Source organism: Rhinoderma darwinii, chromosome 1 (genome assembly GCF_050947455.1).
Source record: "Rhinoderma darwinii isolate aRhiDar2 chromosome 1, aRhiDar2.hap1, whole genome shotgun sequence".
Classification (NCBI taxonomy): Eukaryota; Metazoa; Chordata; class Amphibia; order Anura; family Rhinodermatidae; genus Rhinoderma; species Rhinoderma darwinii.
The window spans coordinates 355,075,453-355,100,595 of NC_134687.1; the positions used below are offsets into that span (position 1 = coordinate 355,075,453).

Consider the following 25,143-nt stretch of genomic DNA (forward strand, 5'->3'; position numbering starts at 1 on the left):
TTTGGATTGACCTACTGAAATCATGCACTTACACCCAATAGTGATGCTCTGTCAGGATCTGCAGTTCATACACTAAAACCTACCAATATGCCAATATGTATGAACTATGTATTAAGTTATTCTGCAGAGATGAGTGGAGTAAAATTCTTCTTCAACAAAGATTTGAAAACTGGACTGATCGAAAATGACAATACATGTTACTAAGGACAGAAGTTGTCAAGCCAACCTGATTTGTTTTTATGAAGAGGTGAGCAGAAGCCTAGACAGAGGGGCCGCTGTGGATATAGTGTTTTTGGACTTTGTAAAGGCATTTGACACTGTCCCTCATAGACATCTAATGGGTAAATTAATGACTATTGGTTTAGAAAGTATAGTTTGTAATTGGATTGAGAATTGGCTCAAGGACCGTATCCAGAGAGTTGTGGACAATGATTCCTACTCTGAATGGTCCCCGATTTATAAGTGGTGTATTAAGGATATAGAGGATGGATTAATAGCACTATTTCTGTTTATGCAGATGACACCTAGCTATGTAGTATAGTTCAGTCTATGGAAGATGTTCGTAAATTGCAAGCTGATTGGAACACACAAAGTGTTTGGTCGTCCACTTGGCAATGGAAGTTTAATGTAGATAAATGTAAAGTTATGCATCTGGGTACCAACAATCTGCATGAATCATATATCCTAGGGGGAGCTACACTGGGGAAGTCACTTGTTGAGAAGGATCTGGGTGTACTTGTAGATCATAAACTAAATAACAGCATGTAATGTCAATCAGCTGCTTCAAAGGCCAGCAAGATATTGTTGTGTATTAAAATAGGCATGGAATCACGGGACAGGGATATAATATTACCACTTTACAAAGCATTAGTGAGGCCTCATCTAGAATATGCAGTTCAGTTCTGTGCTCCAGTTCATAGAAAGGATGCCCTGGAGTTGGAAAAAATACAAAGAAGAGCAACGAAGCTAATAAGGGGCATGGGGAATCTAAGTTATGAGGAAAGATTAAAAGAATTAAACCTATTTAGCCTTGAAAAGAGACGACTAAGAGGGGAACATGATTAACTTATATAAATATATTAATGGCACATACAAAAAATATGGTGAAATCCTGTTCCATGTAAAACCCCCTTAAAAAACAAGGGGGCACTCCCTCCGACTGGAGAAAAAAAAAGGTTCAATTTGCAGAGGCAACAAGCCTTCTTTACTGTGAGAACTGTGAATCTATGGAATAGTCTACCCTAGGAGCTGGTCACAGTAGCTACAGTAGATGGCTGTAAAAAGGCTTCGATAATTTTCTAGAACGAAAAAATATTAGCTCCTCTGTGTAGAAATTTTTCCCTTCCCTTTTCCCATCCCTTGGTTGAAATTGATGGACGTGTCTTTTTTCAACCATACTAATAACTATGTAACTATGTTTGGTTGCAATGATTGCTAAAATTCTGATGAAACCAGCAATTACAGGTGTTATCTAGTTTAGAAAACCCATTTTCATATACTGTACCCTATTAGGGAATTCTAAGTTAATAGAGAGGGATCCTCTATTGAGCATCCTCAACTCTTGGTCAGAGTGGAGACCAGTCACAAAGAGCATCTCTCACTGTGGAGGACCTGTCCTGTCCTGCATTACACAGACCATCCATTGACTTGAGTTGGCACTGTGTAATGCTTAATTTCCCCTGTGGTGGTACTGCAGAGAAACTGAACGCCTACTGTCAGGTTTCACCACAGATTACAGCTGATCACTGGGGTTACCTGCAGGGGGACACTTTGTGATCAGCCTATTGTCAAGGAACCTTTCTAACAAGTAGGGATTGTCCAAAGAAGACAAGTCCTTTAATTTTTAAGGGGCAGGTCCTTTATTCATCATAGGTGATATGGGTTGGATAATTCTGTCCCCAAATAAATGCAGTCATAATTTAAAATCTCTGCAATGTGTGTACTCAGGCACCGTTGCTGTAATGTTACATTTTGCTTAAATAACAGTTCATTGTCACAAACATGAACTAGTAAGGGGAATTGGATGGTATAATATTCATAGAAAAAAACATTGCAGCCTCGTATAATTTTCAAAAACTTACGTGGAACTATATTTGACTGATATAATTAAGGAAATCCTGTTTATTCACATTTTCTGTTTTGTGCCACCCAGCTTCTTACATCTGGAAGTCATTAACTGTTGTGCTAAGGTTATCAAGGCAAATGTATTGTTAGAATTAAGATCTTAATCTTTTCTCAAATTCCGGATTGTTTTGGATCATCTTATCCCTATTTAGTCATGGGAAAGAATAAAAATCTCTGTATTACTGTAGAAAACTTATGGCATTGCATAGAGTAATTTGATCTCCGAAACCAGATTTAAATGGATTTTCTATGTGTGCTTTCCAAATATTAGATTTCAAGTACAATTGCTGACACTGGTGTGAAAGTGTATAGTACAAGATGATGACTGGAGTGTTATGTACACTATGAAGAGTATGATTTCAGATCACCCCTGTTATTTCTTTGTTAATAAAGAAATCCCTCAATTTAATTGTTTTATAAGAAATATTTTTATTTTAGTGAAGTACATGTTTTACAGTAGTGATTTATGCTCCTTTATCCTAGAATGTAATGTGATACCTGTTGGTACGAACATCTGCATTGCCCTTTGTATGTTTTGATCAAGTGTTTCTGTACAATTAGAGCGATTCTTCAGAACATTTATGTTTTTAACAGCACGTAATTATGGTTGTTTTTCCCAATAAAGTCTCCTTCCCATAGCTGAATGGGAGGTCATTGCTGTACCAATTAAAATACAGCCTCAGGCACTTGGGGAAGCTTTGCTTGTAAACACTTCAGTTGTGCTGCTTAGTGCCACTTTAAAGATGTGTTGCCACTTGTTACTTCTTGTGTGTGTTTATGAAAAAAGCAGATGTTAAGTTGTTATACAAGAACAGCACTTGCTTGGACCAAAGCAGATGCATAAAATAAATGTATTATTTTTCTTAATTGAAGTAAAACTGAGAACACTATATACCAATGGCTTCCATATTCAGACAATTATTTGCATTGGATAAGAAGATTAGCACTGGGGCCTGGCAGTGGGTTTGACTTTTGTCCTAGGAAATATATGTTCTCTCCGTCTTCTTCATATAGAATTTCTCAATTTACTTTGGTGTCTTCCATCACTACAAAAGTATACTTGTAGGTCAATTACTGTAACTCCCAGGAGATGACAGGTGATCAGCGGCAATCAGCTGGTCACCAAATGCTATGTGTTAGGAAGATCTAGTCCTGATGGGACAACACTAAGTTTAAAGGATCTGCCAGACACAGCTTCTGTGTCGACGCCCGTGGTTAATCAGTCTGCATCTGTGCCTAGGTCTGATAGAGTGACTCCATCTGCCACCACTCAGGCTGGGAGGCTGAGGAGTGGGAGAACCTATCACAGCCTGGCCAGACGGTTCTAGCTCCCGCCCTCGGTCTATTTATACCTTCAGTTGTTGCTTGTCCTTTGCCTGTGATTTTCCTGTTTCCTGGCTCTGCTGCTCCTGCTATTATTATTATTGACCTTGCTTCATTTTGAACCTGGCTTTACTTACTACGCTCCTGCTCTGCATTTGATACCTTGTACACTCCTGCTTTGACTTGGCTCGTTCACTACTCCTGTTGCTCGCGGTGTTGCCATGGGCAACTGACCCATTTCCCTTAGCTTCTGTGTACCCTTGTCTGTTTGTCTGTCATGCACATATTGAGCGTAGGGACCGTCGCCCAGTTGTACGCCGTCGCCTAGGACGGGCCGTGTAAGTAGGCAGGGACTGAGTGGCGGGTAGATTAGGGCTCACCTGTCTGTCTCCCTACCCCGTCATTACACTAAGTTTCCTTTAAAGGGGAATTACGGTTTAAGCAAATGGTTATTCACAGTATAATTTTCCAACTCCTCACTGTTTTAAGATCTCGGCTTGCTTCATTCACTTCCAGTGGATACAAATCTGTCCTGGTCATGTGATGAACACACAGGTGCAGGACTGCTTACAGTCACACTACAGTCATTGTGTCTTGTAATCGGTCCATCACATGACTAGGACAGATGTTGATCCTCTTAACTAAATAATGAAGGTCCGTTTTTAAATCACTCCAAGCAGAGATTATTATATTTCATGTGAGGAATTGATACTGAAATTATATGGAAAAAATTGTAGAACTTTCCATTATACATAGAATAACCATTATTTGCTGAAATTGTAATACCTCTTTAATTATATATATGGTTTTCTAGCTTGGTTATATCTTTTTTTTATAATTTTTAAATTCGTTGACATGTCAATAGGTCTGAAATATTTACTGAAAAAGTTTGGACTGACTTTAGGAATTTTGGATTGTAACGATTATATATTTTCATTATTTTAAAGCAAAAATGTATCTCTCTTACTGAGAAAGCAACAAGAATTTTATATTGTATGGTTGTACCTGCCATTCTCTTAAAACTTCTATTATCCCTATCTTTACCCTCCCCCTCTATTTTACTTTGTTACATTTATCGTTATCACTGTTGTATATGTTTCTTCCTCATTAAAGCTACATTGTAAAGTAAATATTTACAGAAATCCTTCATTGCTGAAGTAGAATATTAACATTCCACAGCTGCATTAATTTTAAGATTAAAATTATGACAATATTAAGTATATATGAATAGAAACCTAATGGCTTCCCCTAAAGATCACCCATGGTTTAGAGATGAGAACATTTTGTTTATCCTGCTTCTGGCAAATCCCTGGCCTCTGACTTTAGTGTGATTTGGCTCGGTGGGTTACAACATGTAAAAATGTCACATTTCACAACAAATGTTACAGTACAGTAAATAAAAAATTATATTTTTTCTTTAAATCTTCAAAAAAGAGAATACATGTGCCCTTGGGCAGCTGATAGAAAGCTCGGCAATCTTTGTACAAGTGCTAGTTTAATAATACTTAATGATTTTGTGCCACCTGTGTGCAGGTTTAAGTCATTATTTGTGTCCCTAATCCTTTACATAAGATGCAGGTTCTGTTTTATCCCAGTCGTATCCAAGAAGAAATATGTATTTAAGTTTTTCAGCTATTTTAGTGATCTCACACTTCATTTCCTTCTTTTATCCCCTTATTTTGTAGGATTAGAGAATAAAAAGGAGCACATTAATATCTGGTGTTGTCAGGATTCTTCATCAAGTTTTATTAAAGCCCCACGATTTCCTGAAAGAGCTTGTTGTTGTCAAGATCTTGGACGAGGGGGGCAGCTCTTCATGTTGAACAGATGACTGAAGAATAGCCATTGCCCGGTGGTGTGTAAAATAATCCTGAAAAGGAAAAAGACTCTAGCGGAAGATCATAGATGTTAGGATATATGTAAGGGTAGATAAAGATGAATCTTTTTTGGAGATGTCATATGTATCCATCACTTGCTTTAATATTAGTGACTTTGAGGTTCCTGAGCTCTTCCTTTGTCAAAGTTAATAATGGGATCACGGTGATGAAAGGACAAATCAGTTACCTATCAGAAAATGACCTACAGTTCTCCATCCCCAAGGAGAAAGATTCCTGCAAAGTGGAAGTTATTGTCAATGAACCAATAACACAGAGAGTTGGAAAGTTATCTCCGCAGGTAAGATCTTTTAAGAGTTTTTCTTTCTAATTAGAAAACATGCGTACATTTTTAGAACTTAAAAGGAGACCTGATAAAATTGTTAATAATGCAGTACTTAGCCTAAAATAGCACTTCCAATGCTATGGAAATAAAACTGTTATGTAGAAGCAACATCATAGATCAATAGAGTCATTTAATAAGTGCGCCCCTGGTTAAGACATACCTGAAATCTATCTATCTATCTATCTATCTATCTATCTATCTATCTATCTATCTATCTATCTATCTATCTATCTATCTATCTATCTATCTATCTATCTATCCATCCATCCATCCTCAGCATTATTATCTTATTATGTATTTGGAAGATTGTTAAAAAAAAGTTCCACAAATTTAGGCTTGCTTATTGGACGTTTACCCTGGACAATTATCTGTATGATTCGCTTGTTTCTGATCATAACAATAAATGGCCATTGTGAATAAAGAAGAAAATCAATGAAAGAACAATAAAACTGTTATTCATCGATGATTTTGATTGATCTTGCTGTCATAGCGACATTTACTTTTATAATAGACATTGCTGCCAAGTGCATGACTCTTGCAAAACCTGTCCCTTAGTCACAATGACACTCCTTCGCCAGGCCTGATAATAGTTTCCTCCCTACTGTGAGGATCGTCAGGATGGAAATGCCCATCACATTCTCAGTAATGTCATTTTTTACCCTCCATCGCTCCTCGGGGGTTTGAAAATTCTTTCCTTGTAAAGGTGCCTTAAATACTGTATGTAGTCCTTATTGCCTGCAGATTGCACAGCTAATGGATATCAAGGCTTAGACTACACAGCAACTTGATAATATGCACTATTTGAAGCAACATTACTTTATTGATCATAAAATTTAATTGAATAACAAAGCCTCATGTGTCAAAACCAAAAGTGTCTTGTTTCCCACAGAAACCAGAGACCACCTTTCGCTTTCTTGGTGCAGTTTTGGAGAAAAAACAACAACCCAGTGCTGTCTGTTTGCTATGGGAAATAAGTCTTTGTTCTCTTTGAGATATCTTTAATACATAAGACCTTACATACAGTATGTTACACAATTCAACTATGGTGCAATAATGCAACTATATAGCACAATAAAAATCAATACGAGATGACATTGCTTTGCATCCGTAGTGCAATTTTCTGCTGACGTCTGTAAATTTTATTGTGTGAACAGATTACCGCATCATGCTTATGCTGGGCATGGGATAACCAAATACTAACATGCCTTGTTAGTTAAATAACATTACTTTATATAAGCAGATTATTTCTCTCCTCAAAGTTTCAGTTGTTGTATACATTTATATACATTTTATACAAGGTCCATGCTACAAAACAGGAAACAAAGCAAAATTACTACAGAGATGTCCTACAGCATGTTAGTTTTTCATTATATTAGGAGGTGCACTTTAGGCTAAGGATTCACTAAGACTTTTGATATCTAGACCTTTTTCCATAAAGTAATTATGGCATAAAAAGTCTCTTGAAAGTCGTAAGTATAAGTCATCTTCAAGCGACTTTTATATAACATTTTTGGAAGAAAATAAGTAGCTACGACCTTTAAAAATGTTTAAAAAAATATGTCCGATTTTCAGTAACAGAAAAATAACATTAATTTGTATAAGCAGATTTTCTTCTGTCCTCAAAGCTTCTCATGTCTAGTATAATTTATTATTTTAAACTCTATATTAAATTAACACAGCGATGGTTGTGACTGATTTGTTATACAACAAGCAAATCTTGCTTTTTATGTAATGTTGATATGAGCACACATATAGAACAATTGCATAAAAGGACAGCAAGGAAAGGACAGTTAAAATAAACCCTCACTAGAAGATACACTACTGCCCCCTGCTGGGGCAATACTTGTGTATATTTATTTCAGATGTTTTCTATTGAAAAAGAAAAATCATCTCCGAGATTCATGGAAAGCGATAACATAATTCTTGGTCTTGATCCTGAATGTCTTAAATAAGGTTGAGTATGCATATTAAGGTTCTTACAATCTGAGTCACTATGAACATACAATCTGGCAAACAGCAAGACAGAGTGGAGAAGCAGCATGGTCATATATGAAGAAGGCATGGGTGCGGAGCAAGTAACTTAATTAGCAAAATGTGGCTGCTGTTACTACTATAAGGGCACTGGGGCATCAGGAAAAAAACAATCACATTCTTGCAGCATTATCCTTCTGCTAAAGGGGCACTGAGGAAAAAGGGGGTGCAAAAAATGTTCAGCAGTATCCTCTGTGTGTCAAATGTACCTGTCTCTGGTGACCTAGTAGACCTAGTAGATCACTCAGACTCCACAAAAAGGTAGATTATGCTCTGAAAAAGTTTGGCTGCCCTGCTCTAATACTGACTTAACATTGGTAAGACATTCATTCCTTCGGTAAGATGAAAAAAGACTCCTGTTCAAACAAAGCCACCACATTTTAGATTGAATATTTAACATTACATATATATATATATATATATATATATATATATATATATATATATATATATATACACAGTAGTGTACAAAAAATAGCAGTGAGTTTAAAAAAGCAAATAAAGCACAAAATCATTGTAATAACTTTTATTTGCCTAAATGCAAATGCCCCGGAAATGCTACACATTTCATTCCATATCAAAACTACAACAAAAAAATGTATCCAGTTTGTGTTAATCCTTTACAGAAGGTAAAGAAAAAGGAATATTAGGCTGTTTAAAAAAAAAATGGTGCCAGCATTTTTCTTTTAAAAACATAAAAAAATTTATAAACTGAAAAAATGTTTCAGATTTCACTTTACTGAACTAATATTTAGTGGCATAACCATTGTTTGGCCACGTTCAGACGTAGCAGAATTTTTCAGCTGCAAATGTTGGCGCAGATTCGGGGCAATTATGTAACGACTCTGCACCAACATTTGCATATTTGACAGGTAATTCAGACGTTGCAGATATCACAGCGGACTTGCCACAGATTTCAGTTTTTGCATTGCAAAGGTAGGCTGAAATCCGCAGTGAAATTCTGCTGCTTCTCCGCAATATAATGTGCATGCTGCTGACGGGAAATTCTGCACCGCAGCCTAATTTCCGCATAATTATTTTCCGCAACGTCTGAACTAAGTTTCTGAAAAAAAGTATAGAAACAAATATAAAAAACGGCTGCTGCGGAATTCAACAGTAATTCTGTCACGTTTGAACGTGGCCTTTCTGAGAACTGCTTGATATTGACATCTGTGTTGCATGGAGTCAACCAACTTCTGGCACCTCTGAACATGTATTCCAGTCCAGGATGATTGGACGACATTCCACAGTTCTGCATTTTTGTGTTTCGTTTTGCCTCATAAACCGCATTTTTTATGTCACCCCACAAGTTCTCTATGGGATCGAGGTCAGCGGATTGGGCTGGCCACTCCATTTCCTCAATCCTGTTTGTTTATAACCAAGATGTTGTTCGCTTACTGGTGTGTTTTGGGTCATTGTCGTGTTGAAACACCCATTTCAAGGGCATTTCTTCTTCAGCATAGGGCAACATGATCTCCTCAAGTATTTTGATATGTGCAAACTGATACGTGATCCCCCGTATGTGATAAATAGGCCCAATACCATGTTATGAGAAACATCCCCATATCACGATTTTTGCACCACCATGCTTTACTGTCTTCACAGTGTACTGTGGCTTGAATTCAGTTCTCGGGGGTCGTCTGACATACTGTCCACTAGCCCCAAAAAGATAAATTTTGCTTTCATCAGTCCATAAAGTGTTGTGCCCTTTCTCTTTGGGCCAGTCAATATTTTATTTTCTTTGGCAAATTTGAACCTTTCCAGGACGTCATTTTTTCAACAACGGGACTTTGCAGGGAGTTCTTGTTGGTAACTTGGCTTCACTTAATCGTCTTCTGATTGTAGCAGTACTCACTGGTAACTTCAGATCTTATTTGATCTTTCTGGAGGTGATCATTGGTTGAGCCTTTGCCATTTTGGCTATTCTTCGATCCATTTGAACAGTTGTTCCCCGCTTCCTTCCACGTCTTTCCGGTTTTGGTTGCCACTTCAAGGCATTTGAGAGCACTTTAGCTGAGGAGCCTATAATTTGCTGCACTTCTCTATATGCTTTTCCCTCTCCAGTCAACTTTTTATCAAAGTATGTTTTTCATCAGAACAATGTCTGGAATGACCCATTTCCCCCAGTATTTCAGAAGGAAATGCACTATAACCAACATGTGCAACATTTGCCACCTTCCTACGTTAAATAAGGGCCAAAATTAACACCTGTTATTCCACAGAATGATGTCACCAATTTAACTCCTCATACAAGCCCCTTACAATGAATGATTCAATAACTCAGAATGAGCGGCACGCATGTCCTAATTGTTGGCTCTGATTTTTTTTATATAAGGGCTTGTCCACACACAACGGAATTGCTGCTGAAAATTTCTGTAGCAATTCTGTTGAAAATAGCAGACATTCCGCTGCGGAAAAAACACACCAGTTCCTGAGGTTTTTATGGCAGAAAATGGTGCGTATTTTGCTGCGTTTTCCACAATGCAAGGAGATGGTGACATCTCTGAAAAACGCAGCAATTCTGTCCATTTTCCGCAGCAGGAATTGACATGCTGTGGTCCCAAAATTACACACCACAGGTCAATTTCTGGTCGGAATTTTTACGCAGCATGTGGATGAGATTTGTTAAATCTCATCCACTGTGCTGCTACTGTATTCTGCTGCGTTTTTTCCATCCGCGATTCCAGACAGATAAAACGCAGCAATTCCTCAGCGTGTGGACGAGCCCTTACTATAATACACTTACAAGTAAATTATTTGCTATGTAGAAATATCACTTCTACCAAAAACATTGATTTATCAGGTTAATGATGTTGGACTGCTATTTTTTTTTAACACTACTGTATATATATATATATATATATATATATATATATATATATATATATATATATATATATACTCTAATGGCAGTAATGATCAATTACAGATAATTCACATGTAGAAATAATTTGGATCAAATGGTAGAAAAAAAACCTAGTCTAGTGTTTAACTGACACTGACATATTTCAATGAAAATTCAGATTTAAGTCACATCCATTACTTCAAAATTTCCCAAAAAGTATGACATACTTGAGTGTCATCATCCTACTGATATTGTAGCATAGCCCTGCACACATATAATAACTTATTTGGTGACTGTATTATTTGAGCACTGTTTGGTAGTATTTACTTAGACACTGTGTGGCAATACTACTTAGGCATTGTACAGTATATTATTTTGCATTGTATGGTAGTGGCTACACTTTATATAATTGTTATTTATGTATATAAGTGTAATTTCACAACATATGGCACTGTATAATACTTATAATTTGGCACTGTTGGAATGTTTATTTCTTATATTTTATGACAGAACACCATATGGGGAAGGGGGGCGTGTATAGGAGCTACCGCACAGGTCAACATCCAATGTAAGGCTGGCCCTGTAAAGCAGCATCTATTATTTATAATAAGAACTGAAGATTAATGTATTATATTGTATATGGGATCTACTCTTCTTCATTATATATACATTATATACAAGGTTTATGCTGCAACATCAGGAGAACAAAAAAAAAACTAGCTACAGAGATGTCCTACAGCATGTTAGTTTTTTTTTAATTATATTAGAAGCAGCACTTTAGGCTAAGTATTCACTGAGAGTTTTGATATCTAGACCTTATTCCATAAAGTAAATGTGATATAAAATGTCTCTTGAAAGTCATATGTATAAGTGATCTTCAAGCGACTTTCATATAAAGTAGCTACTACTTACTAAAGTTTTAAAAGTTAAGAATGTTGTGTCAGATTTTTATTTATTGCAATATTGATTTTTATTGAGAAGATATAGAAAACATATAAAGCATATCCGAAACAATATGCCTATATCCAAAAGGCAGTACAAATAACGTGCAAAGATATATGCAATAATACCGTCACAATGTTGGTGAACGGCATTTTGAGCAAGAACATAAACAGAATGGGTATAGGGGAAGGGGAGAAGGGCAGGAATCTAGTGTCCAGTCTATACATGAGAGTTGTCAAAGTATATTATAGAGAATGAATAACATGTTATCGTGAACATATAATTAATAATTGCAAGAGGACTGGGATTTGACAAAGCATTATTACTCTTCTAGCTATGTATTGAGGAATTAGATTGTGGACATGTATCTTTGAGGAGTAGAATTTTGGAAGGATTGACAGTCTGATCGGTCAACCCAGGGAGACCAAATTTGTAGATATTTTTGTCTGGTCATTGACCAGTGAGCCTGTCCTTCCATTCAGCATAGCTCAGAAACTTTTGCTTCCCATTGAGGTACCTGAGGAGGTGACGCAGTTCTCCACAATGTTGTAATGAGCAGTTTAGCGGATGCGATCAACAAGTTGGGTAGGCAATGTCTCTTGGGAGTAAGAACTGGTGTTGGTTTCCATAGTAGAATTAGTGCAGGTGTCAAATGGATATTCGTGGAACATACTTGGTTAATCCTCCTTTCTATCTGTTGCCAGAAGGGCTTAAAGGAACAGTGTCACCACAAAAAAAAATTTCATGTCAGTTTAATGTTAGTGTTTTATTAAAAACGTTTTTATTTATTTGTGTGTTTGTGTGTTACTTTTTTCTATTTTTTCACTTTTTCTTCCCTATGGGGGCTGCCATTTTTTTTTCCATTTCTGTATGTGTCGATTAACGACACATACAGACATGGAATACGGCAGCCACAGTCCCATAGGGACTGCGAACGGGTCCCATCCCATCCACTTCTGTGTACGCCGTCTGTGTGGGAACTGCGCATGCGGCGCTCCCACACAGTCCAATTTGAAATGCACGCCGTCCGGCGCCATTTTCCTGTGGACCGGAAGTCGCAGCCGGACAGTAAGATTACTACTTCCGGCCGCGGCTTCCGGACTTGTGCACTTGGACCAGCGGCAGCAGACGGAGCGGACGGGCCGGAGGGAGCCGCGGCGGCAGGAGCAGGTAAGAGATTTCTATGTATGTTCGTGTTTGTGTGTGTTTACTACTGTATGTAAACCTACTACACTGTGTGTTAGCTCAAAAAATGGCGATACACAGTGTAGGAGGTTAGACCGTTCAATCCCCTCGTTTATCCCGGCACTAGCCAGGATAAAGGAGGGGGGGATTCTCAGAGCTCACTAGAGCGAGTGCTTTTTTCCCAATTTTGCAGCAAAAAGCAATGTGGTTGCTTTACCACATGCAATGCTGCAATTTTGGGAATAGCTCCAACTAGTGACCAGCAATGGGAAATATTATAAATTAGAATCTAATTTATAATATTTCCTGACTCGTGAAAAAAATAAAAAAAATTTGAACAATGTTTAAACACCTACACACTAAATGTTTAATTAAAAAAAAAAAACATGTTTTGCTGGCAACACATTCCCTTTAATGAGTGCATTCCCACCAAATGTGCAAGTAGGAACCCAGTGAGCCACAACACCTCCAGCATATATCCAATATGTTGTCATCCATAGCATGTAGTAAGACTGGGGTTATATACCATCGTGTTAACAATTTATATGAGTTTTCCTGTATTCTACTGCATCTTGCAATTTTCAATCCATGTCTGTGGTGCAGTGAGTGTTACCATGGAGTGAAGGAAGGTGTTGCAGGCTGAGACAAAATGATGTTTAAAGGAACAGTGTCATCACAAATTATTTTTTTATATGTTAAAGATGTTAGTGCTTTATTAAAAACGTTTATATTTATTTGTGTGTTTGTGTTTTACTTTTTCTTATTTTTACACTTTTTCTTCCCTATGGGGGCTGCCATTTTTTGTTCCATTTCTGTATGTGTCGATTAACGACACATACAGACATGGAATACGGCAGCCACAGTCCCATAGGGACTGCGAACGGCTCCCGTCCCATTGACTTCAGTGTACGGCGTCTGTGTGGGAACTGCGCATGCGCCGCTCCCACACAGTCCAATTCGAAATTGGCGCCGTCCAGCGCCATTTTCCTGTGGACCGGAAGTCGCGGCCGGACAGTAATATTACTACTTCCGGTCGCGGCTTCCGGATTTGTGCAATTGGACCAGCGGCAGCAGACGGAGCGGACGGGCCGGAGGGAGCCGCGGCGGCAGGAGCAGGTAAGAGATTTCAATGTATGTTCGTGTTTGTGTGTGTTTACTACTGTATGTAAACCTACTACACTGTGTGTTAGCTCAAAAAATGGCGACACACAGTGTAGGAGGTTACACCGTTCAAACCCCTCGTTTATCCCGGCACTAGCCAGGATAAAGGAGGGGGGGATGCTGAGAGCTCACTAGAGCGAGGGCTTTTTACCCAATTTTGCAATGCTGCAATTTTGGGAATAGCTCCATCTAGTGACCAGAAATGGGAAATATTATAAATTAGAATTAATTTATAATATTTCCTGACTCGTGAAAAAAATAAAAAAAATTTGAACAATGTTTAATCACCCACACACTAAATGTTTAATTTAAAAAAAAAACAACATGTTTTTCTGGCAACACATTACCTTTAAAGGAACAGTGTTACCACAAATTTTTTTTTTAATATGTTAAAGATGTTAGTGCTTTATTAAAAACGTTTGGATTAATTTGTGTGTTTGTGTGTTACTTTTTCTTATTTTTACACTTTTTCTTCCCTATGGGGGCTGCCATTTTTTTTTCCATTTCTGTATGTGTCGATTAACGACACATACAGACATGGAATACGGCAGCTCCAGTCCCATAGGGACTGCGAACGGGGCCCGTTCCATCCACTTCTGTGTACGCCGTCTGTGTGGGAACGGCGCATGTGCCGCTCCCACACAGTCCAATTTGAAATGCGCGCCGTCCGGCGCCATTTTCCTGTGGACCGGAAGTCGCGGCCGGACAGTAAGATTACTACTTCCGGTCGCGGCTTCCGGACTTGTGCACTTGGACCAGCGGCAGCAGACGGAGCGGACGGGCCGGAGGGAGCCGCGGCGGGCAGGAGCAGGTAAGAGATTTCTATGTATGTTCGTGTTTGTGTGTGTTTACTACTGTATGTAAACCTACTACACTGTGTGTTAGCTCAAAAAATGGCGACACACAGTGTAGGAGGTTAGACCGTTCAATCCCCTCGTTTATCCCGGCACTAGCCAGGATAAAAGAGGGGGGGATGCTGAGAGCTCACTAGAGCCATGGCTTTTTACCCAATTTTGCAGCATAAAGCAATGTGGTTGCTTTACCACATGCAATGCTGCAATTTTGGGAATGGCTCCATCTAGTGACCAGCAATGGGAAATATTATAAATTAGAATCCAATTGAATCCAATTTACAATATTTCCTGACTCGTGAAAAAAAAAAAAAAATTAGAACAATGTTTAATCACCTATACACTAATTGTTTAACTAAAAAAAAAAAATCATGTTTTGCTGGCAACACATTCCCTTTAAAAAGAAAGTCACGTGGTCTAACATTAATTTTGTCAAATGCTATAGATGCATCTTTTTGAGGATTGTCTAACAGCAGAGAGGAGGTTTTGATATTATGTGGAAGATCCCAAGGGTCTGGTTGTAGTTTTTCGCATTGGTGCAAATAACAAGGTAGAAGGCTAAGTGGCATATGTACAAAGGGAAGATTGAGGAGGTATAGTTTAGCAGATAAGTCTTGCAACATCAATATTGTGCCTTTAAGTAAGATGCTAGTGAAGTGTGTAAAGGGGTCGAACACTGTACTTCCCCTTACGTAAAAGAACTGAGTTTATGCTTTTTATTAAGTCTGTTCAATTGTCTATTTGTTTTGCCGTGTATGTATTAACCCCTTAATGACCAGCCTATTTTGGACCTTAATGACCAAGCTATTTTTAACGTTTTTCAATCGTCGCATTCCAAGAGCTATAACCTTCTTATTTTTGCGTCGACATAGCTGTATAAGGTCTTGTTTTTTGCGGGACAAGTTGTATTTTTTAATAGCACCATTTTTAGGTACATATTATTTATTGATTAACTTTTATTAACTTTTTTTTGGGTGGGAATAGAAAAAAATCTGAAATTTTGCCACACTTTTTTGCGTCCTAAATCGACGCCGTTTACCGTGTGGTATAAATAACACAATAACTTTATTCAGCGGGTTGTTACAATTGCAACGATACCAAATGTGTATAGTTTTTGTATGTTTTACTACTTTTACACAGTAAAAACGCTTTTTTTTCTAAATTATTTGTTTTTGTGTCTCCATATTTGAAGAGCCGTAACGTTTTTATTTTTTGTAGTTTTTATTGGTACCATTCTGGAGTAGATGAGACTTTTTGATCACTTTTTATTACATTTTTTTAAAGTCAGTATTCACAGAAAACAGCAATTTTTCCATAGTTTTTTATTAGTTTTTTTACGGCGTTCACCGTGCGGGTTAAATAATGTAATAGATTTATAGTCGGGGTCGTTACGGACGCGGCGATACCAAATATGTGTAACTTTTTAACTTTATTTTGTTTTTTTAATAGTAAAGCATTTTGTAAGGGGAAAAGCTGGGTTTTTATTTTTTTTCACTTTTTTTTTAATTAACTTTATTAAACTTTTTTTTCACTTTTTTACTAGTCCCATTAGGGGACTATAATATGCGATTCTGCGATCGCATTTATAATACACTGCAATACTTTTGTATTGCAGTGTATTACTGCCTATCCGTTTAACACGGACAGGCATCTGCGAGGTCATGCCTGCGGCATGATCTAGCAGGCATTCACTCCAGGCAGCCTGGGGGCCTTTATTAGACCCCCGGCTGCCATTAGAGACACAGACACTCGGCGATCGTATCGCCGGGTGTCGGTGGGGGAGAGAGGGAGCTCCCTCCCTCTCTCCAAAACCACTCAGATGCGGTGCTCGCTATTGAGCACCGCATCTGAGGGGTTAAACGTGTGAGATCGAGACTAATATAGATCTCACACGGCAGAGCAGGGACGCTCCCAGCCCTCAGCTGCCTCTAGCAGCTGAGAGCAGGGAGATCTGACAGCTCCCTGCTCTGTAAACTTATTCCAATGCCGCGACGTAAAAAGTCTATGGCATCGGAATAAGGCCCGTTAGTGACCGACGTAGAAACATGATGGGTCGGTCACTAACGGGTTAAGTGTGTATCAGCTGTAATAATTTACTTCCTGGCAGGAAGAGATAGAAAGCCGGAAGGAGGAAGTGACGTGCAGTGCAGTGTGAGTGGGGAAAGACTGAGAGGGGCTGCTCAGAGTGTGTGAGCGATGAGGCCCAAACACTGACACCTTGGAGTAAGCGGGTGAGCTGCAATATACACACGTGGCAAGGGCTCGAGTGAGGGACCTGAAAACCCTGAGTACTGAGCGGTGCTGTACAACTAGGTCCGTGTAATGACATGGGGATTTAAGCCAGTTTATGGAACACATGGAGCAGTGAGCAGTAAAGACTTGTCCTCCCCTTTGATAGCCAAAGACTGGTCTGAGGACTCGAGTAAAGTAAGTGACCACAATAGATGGCCAGCCGGATCACAGATAAGGGTGTGTGTGCAGTGTCTAGATATGCCAGGTGGGCCGGGAGCCACCAAGGACTGTGAATACCCAGATTGCTAAACAGGGCATAAGCCACGGAGTACTGCTCGAACTGCATGCCAGACGGGGCGGGAGCCGTCAAGGGCTGTAATTAGCTGGATTGCCAAGCGGGGCGGGAGCCGCTGAATAGGCCTAAGTGCTGGATTGCCAAGCGGGGCGGGAGCCGCTGAATAGGCCTAAGTGCTGGATTGCCAAGCGGGGCGGGAGCCGCTGAATAGGCCTAAGTGCTGGATTGCCAAGCGGGGCGGGAGCCGCTGAATAGGCCTCAGTGCTGGATTGCCAAGCGGGGCACAAGCCGTCAAGGGCTGGTAATGACCAGGTTGTCAGCCAATGGATATAGTTGCATTTATTCAGAGACTGTGTTATTGCATTTGTAACGTTCAAGAATTCTTCCTCTCCAAGAGAGTTTATCTCCAGTAAAGTGTGAACATTGAATCAACTGTGTCTGCTACATTATTGTACCTGTATAAAGGGGGCCTGCAATTTCTCCTGGTGTGGACTATTTAGTTGCAAACCAGACTTGATAAATTAGCCACTGTGGCCCCCCATGCGCCCTCTAACAAGTGTTCGAGAGGTGAGTTCTTATTAAGGTTCCAGAGTGAACATCTCTTTCTCCTGGACATCAGTTCCATATAAAGTGTGGAGTGTGAAGGTTGTTGCAGTAAAATCCATCTACTTAAAGAGGCTCTGTCACCACATTATAAGTGCCCTATATTGTACATAATATGATCGGCGCTGTAATGTAGATTACAGCAGTGTTTTTTTATTTAGAAAAACGAAAAATTTTGACAGAGTTATGACCTATTTTAGCTTTATGCTAATGAGTTTCTTAATGGACAACTGGGCGTGTTTTACTTTTGGACCAAGTGGGCATTGTGGCGAGAAGTGTATGACGCTGACCAATCAGCGTCATACACTTCTCCCCATTCATTTACACAGCACATAGCGATATAGCTATATCACCATGTGCAGCTTCATAAACACACTATAACGTTACTCAAGTGTCCTGACAGTGAATATACATTTCCTCCAGCCAGGACGTCATGTCTATTCACAATCCTGACACTTCTGTAGCGTCTATGTGAGATTTACAGCAAGGCAAGCGTAATCTCGTTTTAAATTACAGGTTACATCGTAATCGCGCGAGATTACGCTTGCCTTGCTGTAAATCTCACAGAGACGCTACAGAAGTGTCAGGATTGTGAATAGACATGACGTCCTGGCTGGAGGTAATGTATATTCACTGTCAGGACACTTGAGTAATGTTATAGTGTGTTTATGTGGCTGCACATAGTGATATAGCTATATCGCTATGTGCTGTGTAAATGAATGAGGAGAAGTGTATGACGCTGATTGGTCAGCGTCATACACTTCTCTCCACAACGCCCACTTGGTCAAAAAGTAAAACACGCCTAGTTGACCATTAAGAAAGTCATTAACATAAAGCTAAAATAGGTCATAACTCCGTCAAAAATTATCGTTTTTCTAAATAAAAAACACTGCTGTAATCTACATTACAGGGCCGATCACATTATGTACAAGATAGGGCACTTTAATGTGGTGACAGAGCCTCTTTAAATGATTTTGTCACGATCTGTGGGTGTGTGGACCCACTGGGCCGCACCGCCGTAGCGGGATGGCAGCTGGCCAAACTACAGTGTACCAAGTTAATATATAGTCCAAGCACAAGGGTACCTGTGATATTTCAGACAGTAGCAATGCTAGCATAGATGGGATCTTGACGGCAGGTGATGCAGACGAGACAGATGACACCAGACGTGTTGTTACACAGCAGACATGGCAGAACTTGACTCCAACACTATAGCGGGCACAGGAATAACTACAACACAGGATACAGGTAGCAGGGCACGGGAACAACAGGAACAGGATAACACTAAGGGACCATTTGCAAGACTAACAGAGGAATATGAACAACGCTCAGGCAATGAGCAAAAGGGCAGGGCCCTACTTAAGTCCAGGGTGATCATCGGCTAATTAGTGATGTTAAACATGTACGCGCACTGGCCCTTTAAGGCTGGGCGTGAGCATGTGCGCGCACCCTACGCGACACAGCAGAGTGGAGCAGAAGTGAGCGCTGGCGTCTCCTCTGGGGAGGAGAAGCAGACAAGCACTCACAAGTCCATGGCGGCAGCCGTCGGTGAGTGAGTAGTCCCGACGGTCAGTGGCCGTGGATGTTACAGTATTCCCCTTCTTAAGCCCCCTCTTCTTGGGACCAGAGTGAGAGAGGAACTTCTTCATGAGGGTAGGGGCATTGAGTTTCTCTTCTGGCTCCCAGGACCCCTCCTCTGTACTAAACCCCTTCCAATCCACCAAATAAAAAGTTCTTCCTCCTATTGAATTCCAGGATATTCTTTACCTCAAACACATCAGACGAACCGCTGGGAGCAACTGCAGGGCTAGGGATTTAGTGTAGCGGTTCAGGACCACAGGCTTCAGGAGTTGGGAGTTGGGGATTCATGAAAGGAGTTGGGGATTCTGAGGGTAGGAGGCAGCCAAAGCTTGTAGGAGACAGGGTTAATCTTTTGCAGGATCTCAAAAGGTCAGAGGAACCTGGGAGCAAATTTGTATGAAGGCACCTTCAGACGAATATTCCTGGAGGACAGCCGGACTTTGGTACCCGGAAGATACTGGGGCGGCTGTCTTCTTCTTCTATCCGCATTTCACTTCATGCGATTGACTGCTAGCAGAATAGAGGACCGGGTCTGTTGCCAGATTTGGAGAAAGTCCCCAAATGCAGAGTCACCTGAGATGTAGCCGACACAGGAAGAGGGATCCTAGGATGTTGACCGTACACAATGTAGAATGGTGTGGAATTGGTGGACTCACTTGTGTGGTTCTACGAGAATTCGGCCCATCGAAGAAGCTGTACCCAGTCATCATGCTGCATGGAGATGAAGTGGCGAAGATAATTTTCCATGATCTGGTTAATCCTCTCAACTTGCCCATTGGACTGGGGGTGAAAGGCTGAGGAAAAGTCCAATCTCACATCCAGGAGTTTACAGAGGGCTCTCCAGAATTTTGAGGTAAATTGAACCCCCCTGGTCAGACACGATGTGAAGGGGCAAGCCATGCAAGTGGAAGATGTGCTGAATGAAGAGACTTGCCAGTCGGGGAGCAGAAGGTAGACCAGTCAGCGGGATAAAATGTGCCATCTTTGAAAACCGGTTCACGACCACCCATACAGTATTGCTTTCAGCTGAGGGAGGGAGGTCAATGACAAAGTCCATTCCAATGTGCTGCCAAGAGGCATTGGGTACAGGCAGAGATTGGAGCAGACCGGCAGGCTTGGAGTGAGCAACCTTGTTTGAAGCACACACAGTGCAGAAAGAGACAAAGTCAATAACATCTTTGTGCAGCGTGGGCCACCAGAAATGACGAGTTATCAGGTCTCGAGTCTTACGAACACCTGCGTGTCCAGCCAGTTTTGAGCTGTGTCCCCAGCAAAGGATTCTCCTCCTGTCTGCCAACCGCACAAAAGTCCTCCCTGGAGGGATGCCTCTAACTTGCAAGGGATTAGCCGTAATAATGCAGGACGTGTCTATGATACATTGGGGGGACTCCACAATGTCCTCTGTTTCAAACAACCTGGATAGGGCATCGGCCCTCACATTTTTGTAAGCAGGACGATAGTGGAGCACAAATTGGAAACGGGTGAAGAACAGCGACCACCTGGCTTGACGAGGATTTAGCCGTGAGCCGACTGGAGATAAGTGAGGTTCTTGTGGTCAGTGTATATCAGGATGGGATGAGCTGCGCCCTCTAGCAGATGTCTCCACTCCTCCAGCGCCAATTTGATGGCCAATAACTCGCGATCCCCAACAGAGTCATTGCACTTAGCGGAAGAAAAAAAGTCTTGAGTAATAGCCACACACCACTGCCTTTCATTTGAAGCTTCTCAGAAACAGAAGTGCACCTGTGATAGTCCAGAAAATAGCAACGGCTATTCACAGATGGGATCTTGATGGCAGGTGATGCAGACAAGACAGATGACACCAAACGTGGTGTAACACAGCAGACGTGGCAGATGGCAGAACTCGACTTCAACACTATAGCGGGCACAGGAATAACTACAACACGGGATAGAGGATACAGGTAGCAGCGCACATTAACAACGGGAACAGGATAACACTAAGGGACCATTTTAAAGATTAACATAGGAATACAAGCAACGCTCAGGCAATGAGCAAAAGGGCAGGGCCCTACTTAAGTCCAGGGTGATCATGGGCTAATAAGTGATGTTAAACATGTGCGTGCACTAGCCCTTTATGTCTGGGAGCGAGCATGTGCGCGCACCCTACGGGACACAGCAGAGTGGAGCGGAAGTGAGTGCTGGCATCTCATGGGGAGGAGATGCGGACCAGCGCTCACAAGTCCATGGCTACGGCCGTCGAGTGAGTAGTCCCGATGGCCCGCAGCTGTGGATGTTACAGATTTGCTTTGTAGTATGTGTAAATATCGGGCAGTCCCAAACCACCCATCCTAGGGAAATTGATCAACTGTATATGTTAATGTCTAGGTCTTTTCTTGTTCCATAGAAAAACAGAGAACAGACAATCTACGGATAGTTAGGAAGATAGTTAGGAAGAATGATTTAGGTAGCCATATCGGAAAGGTGTGTAGTAAATATAAAAGTTTTTAGAAGGTTTTTCCTCCATATCCAAGACATGAAAGGGAGATTCAGGGAATCTAGTTGTTTTCTAATAGAGTTCAGCATGGGGATATAATTGAGCTTATAAAGGAGAGAGGGTGTTTTTGATACTATTATACCTAGGTATTTCAGCCATCCAGAGAGCCATCTGTATGGGGAGTTTTGTGTAATGTCCAAAAGGGATTGCGATGGGCCGATATATTGAGGATTTCCGATTTACTTGATTTTAACATTTCATAGGAGGCCGAATTCCATGAATGGTTGGGTCTAATTTAATACAGAGAATATAAGCAAATGGAGCATCCATTACAGACCCCCCTTTTTCTCAAATTAAATTACGGAGATTATATACTATGATTATAAACCTCAAACAATATAAACAATAGGGCCACAACTAATAATATAATGCTATCACCAATCTCTTGCTATCACCCCTCAGGTTTGGGTTTTTGGGTTCCATCAGTCCATTGACAAGTCCTGTACATCTTCATCCTCTTCTGTCCTCTGCTCTTCACTGACTGTCACCCTTTGGGTAACCCACACAGTTGTGGAGTCAGACTGTATGGTGGTGTCCAGTGGGGGATTTATTATTACCCACCTCCTGGTTACTGACTTATCTTCTTTTGTAAAACACTTGAATGTTGCTGACTGGTTCACTCGGATCTTTGACCTTTACTTCACTTTGACGATTGCTGATGTCAGCAGGACTTGGTTTGGTCCTTCTCATCTGTCAGACACCATCTCTTGTTTGTGTATGTCACTGGGCTGTACACTGCACCTTATATAGTGAGCCTGGGGTGAGTGACCCTCGTAGGAGGGTTAGTGGAGTTTTATTATGACTGTCACAAACTCTCCGCATCAAAATCCTCTTCCTCCGGCAAGTTGCTTGTCTGCACGGCTGAATTATGACACTGATTTCAGTTCATTACAAGCACATTGTATTGGCTCAGTGCCTGCCGCATCTCAGTGATGGAGTTCATCATTTTAAAGTCTTTGTTTTAAATTTGTTGGCACTTGCTGGGGACCCAACCTTTATCAATTGTTAAAATAAATGCTCATCTGATGATAACATTAACAGCAACATACTCTATAAAACTTATTCTAAGTACATACAATAACAATACCGCAAACCTACAGCATCCAACAACATACTCCATGCCAAAAGCAATCATTCTAAGCAAACCATTCGGGCCATACCAGTGGGAGAGATGCACCGTGCGAAACGGAACTGTAGCTCACACGATCAGTTCAAACTAGAAGAAGATCAAATCAAATCCAGACTTTCAAAAAGAGGATATCCCCAATGGTCACTCAAACGAGCAAGTGACATCATGTCAAAAAAACCTAGAACACAGCTACTTGAATATCATAATGAGACCACCACCAAGCAAACCACCAAAGGTCAGCCCACATTAATCCTCCAACAGAGCAACCAATTCTCCCAAATCAAAAACCTAGTAAACCAATACCTACCGATTCTTATGGATGACGACAGTCTGCGTACCATCCTAGCGGGAGGGATTAGAGTGGTAGCTCGCAAGGCACCGTCCCTGGGCAGCGTTCTTTCTCCGTCTTTCTTCAGCTCTAACGATAAAACGAAAACAACATGGTTAGAAACAAAAGGTTTTTACAAGTGTGGCCAACACCCCTGCAAAGTTTGTACTTATGCACACCCTACCAAAAATTTCTGCAACTCCACTCAAACAGATACATTTATCATCCAAAATTACATTAACTGTAACACGGAATCTGTTATTTACATAATTGAGTGTACAGATTGCCAATTGAAATATGTGGGCTGCACAAACAGAAAACTTAAAACCAGAATACTGGAACATCTCAGTTATGTCAGGAATCCGAATATTGTTAATATTTCTAATGCATCAAAACATTTTATACATAAACACAATAGGACAACCAGAACCTTTCGTTGTTACGCTATCGAAAAAATCTATTTGCCGAAAAGAGGAGGAGATATAATCAATAAAACCCACCTTAGAGAAGCCTATTGGATATATAGATTAAAAACTAGATTTCCGGATGGCCTTAACTTAAGAAAGGAACTCATGTTCCAGTATTGAGAAACCAGGAAGGCCACCAGTGCATAATCATCCCCTAGCACATAATTCCAATAACTGTATTACAGTACTCAAAATAATATATTTGACATTTTGTCCTAGCTAGAGGGTCTCCATTCACCCGTAATTTTAACAACCACCCCCCGTGGTGCATGCACAATATATGCTAAATGACATGCATTACATCCCCACATTCCTGATTTTAGCCTTCACTTCACTTTTTCTTTTTCCTTACCTATGCACTCACGATCCTACGATGCAAACTAGTGATGACTGAACTACAGATACGCCTAATATCATAAATTGGCTCTCCTTTATTATACTTACATTACAACACACTCTTCTACAAGTGGTAATCAATAACGTCTATAGCCCCGGCCTCGCCACGATTAACATACTACGTAAAGCATCATTCAATCATAAGTTATGTCAATCATAAAGAAATTTATCTCTTACCTATTATGTTTGTCTGACTGGGATGACTTTTGCCCGAGCAGATGGCATGTCGTGATTCGTCCTGCATCTTGCGTTCCATATGGTCACGAGATCTGGAACGCACATGTGACCACCAATCACGATTTATACCACAAAGCTCTCACCTACATTTCAGTATTGCATCAAACAAGACATAAATCTCAAATATTACCATTAACTGACAATAAGATGTTCTTGCTGCATATGTAGTATTGTATATGACTAGTACTCACCAGACACGTGAACAGGCGCATCTAATTTCAAACATCTTTCCACTTCCGGATTGCGTTCCAAGTGACGTGTTGAGCCGTGGAACGCAATCAGGACCCAGCTGTTACCACCGGATATAGTATAAATGAGCCAGGGCGCCAGTTTCAAATCACACTACAGCCAAGTCTAAGGACGTCGCTATCGTCCGAAACGCGTAGGCTTTACGGGATCATTCCTCTCATTACCCACACACCAGGACCATACTCTAATGGACTTTTTAATGGAACTTCATTAAACTTGGAAATTCCTTCCGTTTTACCTCTACCAAAGCGCTGGATCTAACTTCTTTTCTACCTCTGCTTCTGCTACGTGTGCCGACACGATAAGGATCCAGGCGCAGACAGCGACACTCATACTGTGTCAGGTGAGCTGGAGGATTCCTCCCTTTGTTTTCTACCTCTACGAAATCGGTTTTGCCTCACGCGCTCACATCTGTCAAATTGTCCACAC

The 25,143-nt window shown here is 40.5% G+C and overlaps 1 protein-coding gene across 1 annotated transcript in view; it reads left to right on the plus strand.

Moving 5' to 3' along the window:
- Positions 1-25,143, plus strand: part of FREM1 (FRAS1 related extracellular matrix 1) — a 210,583-nt gene that overhangs the window by 32,494 nt on the left and 152,946 nt on the right. Inside the window, exon 2 of the mRNA XM_075826720.1 lies at positions 5,133-5,622. Coding sequence (XP_075682835.1) covers positions 5,383-5,622 — 240 coding nt within the window. The 5' untranslated portion in view covers positions 5,133-5,382. The remainder of the gene's footprint in view (positions 1-5,132; positions 5,623-25,143) is intronic.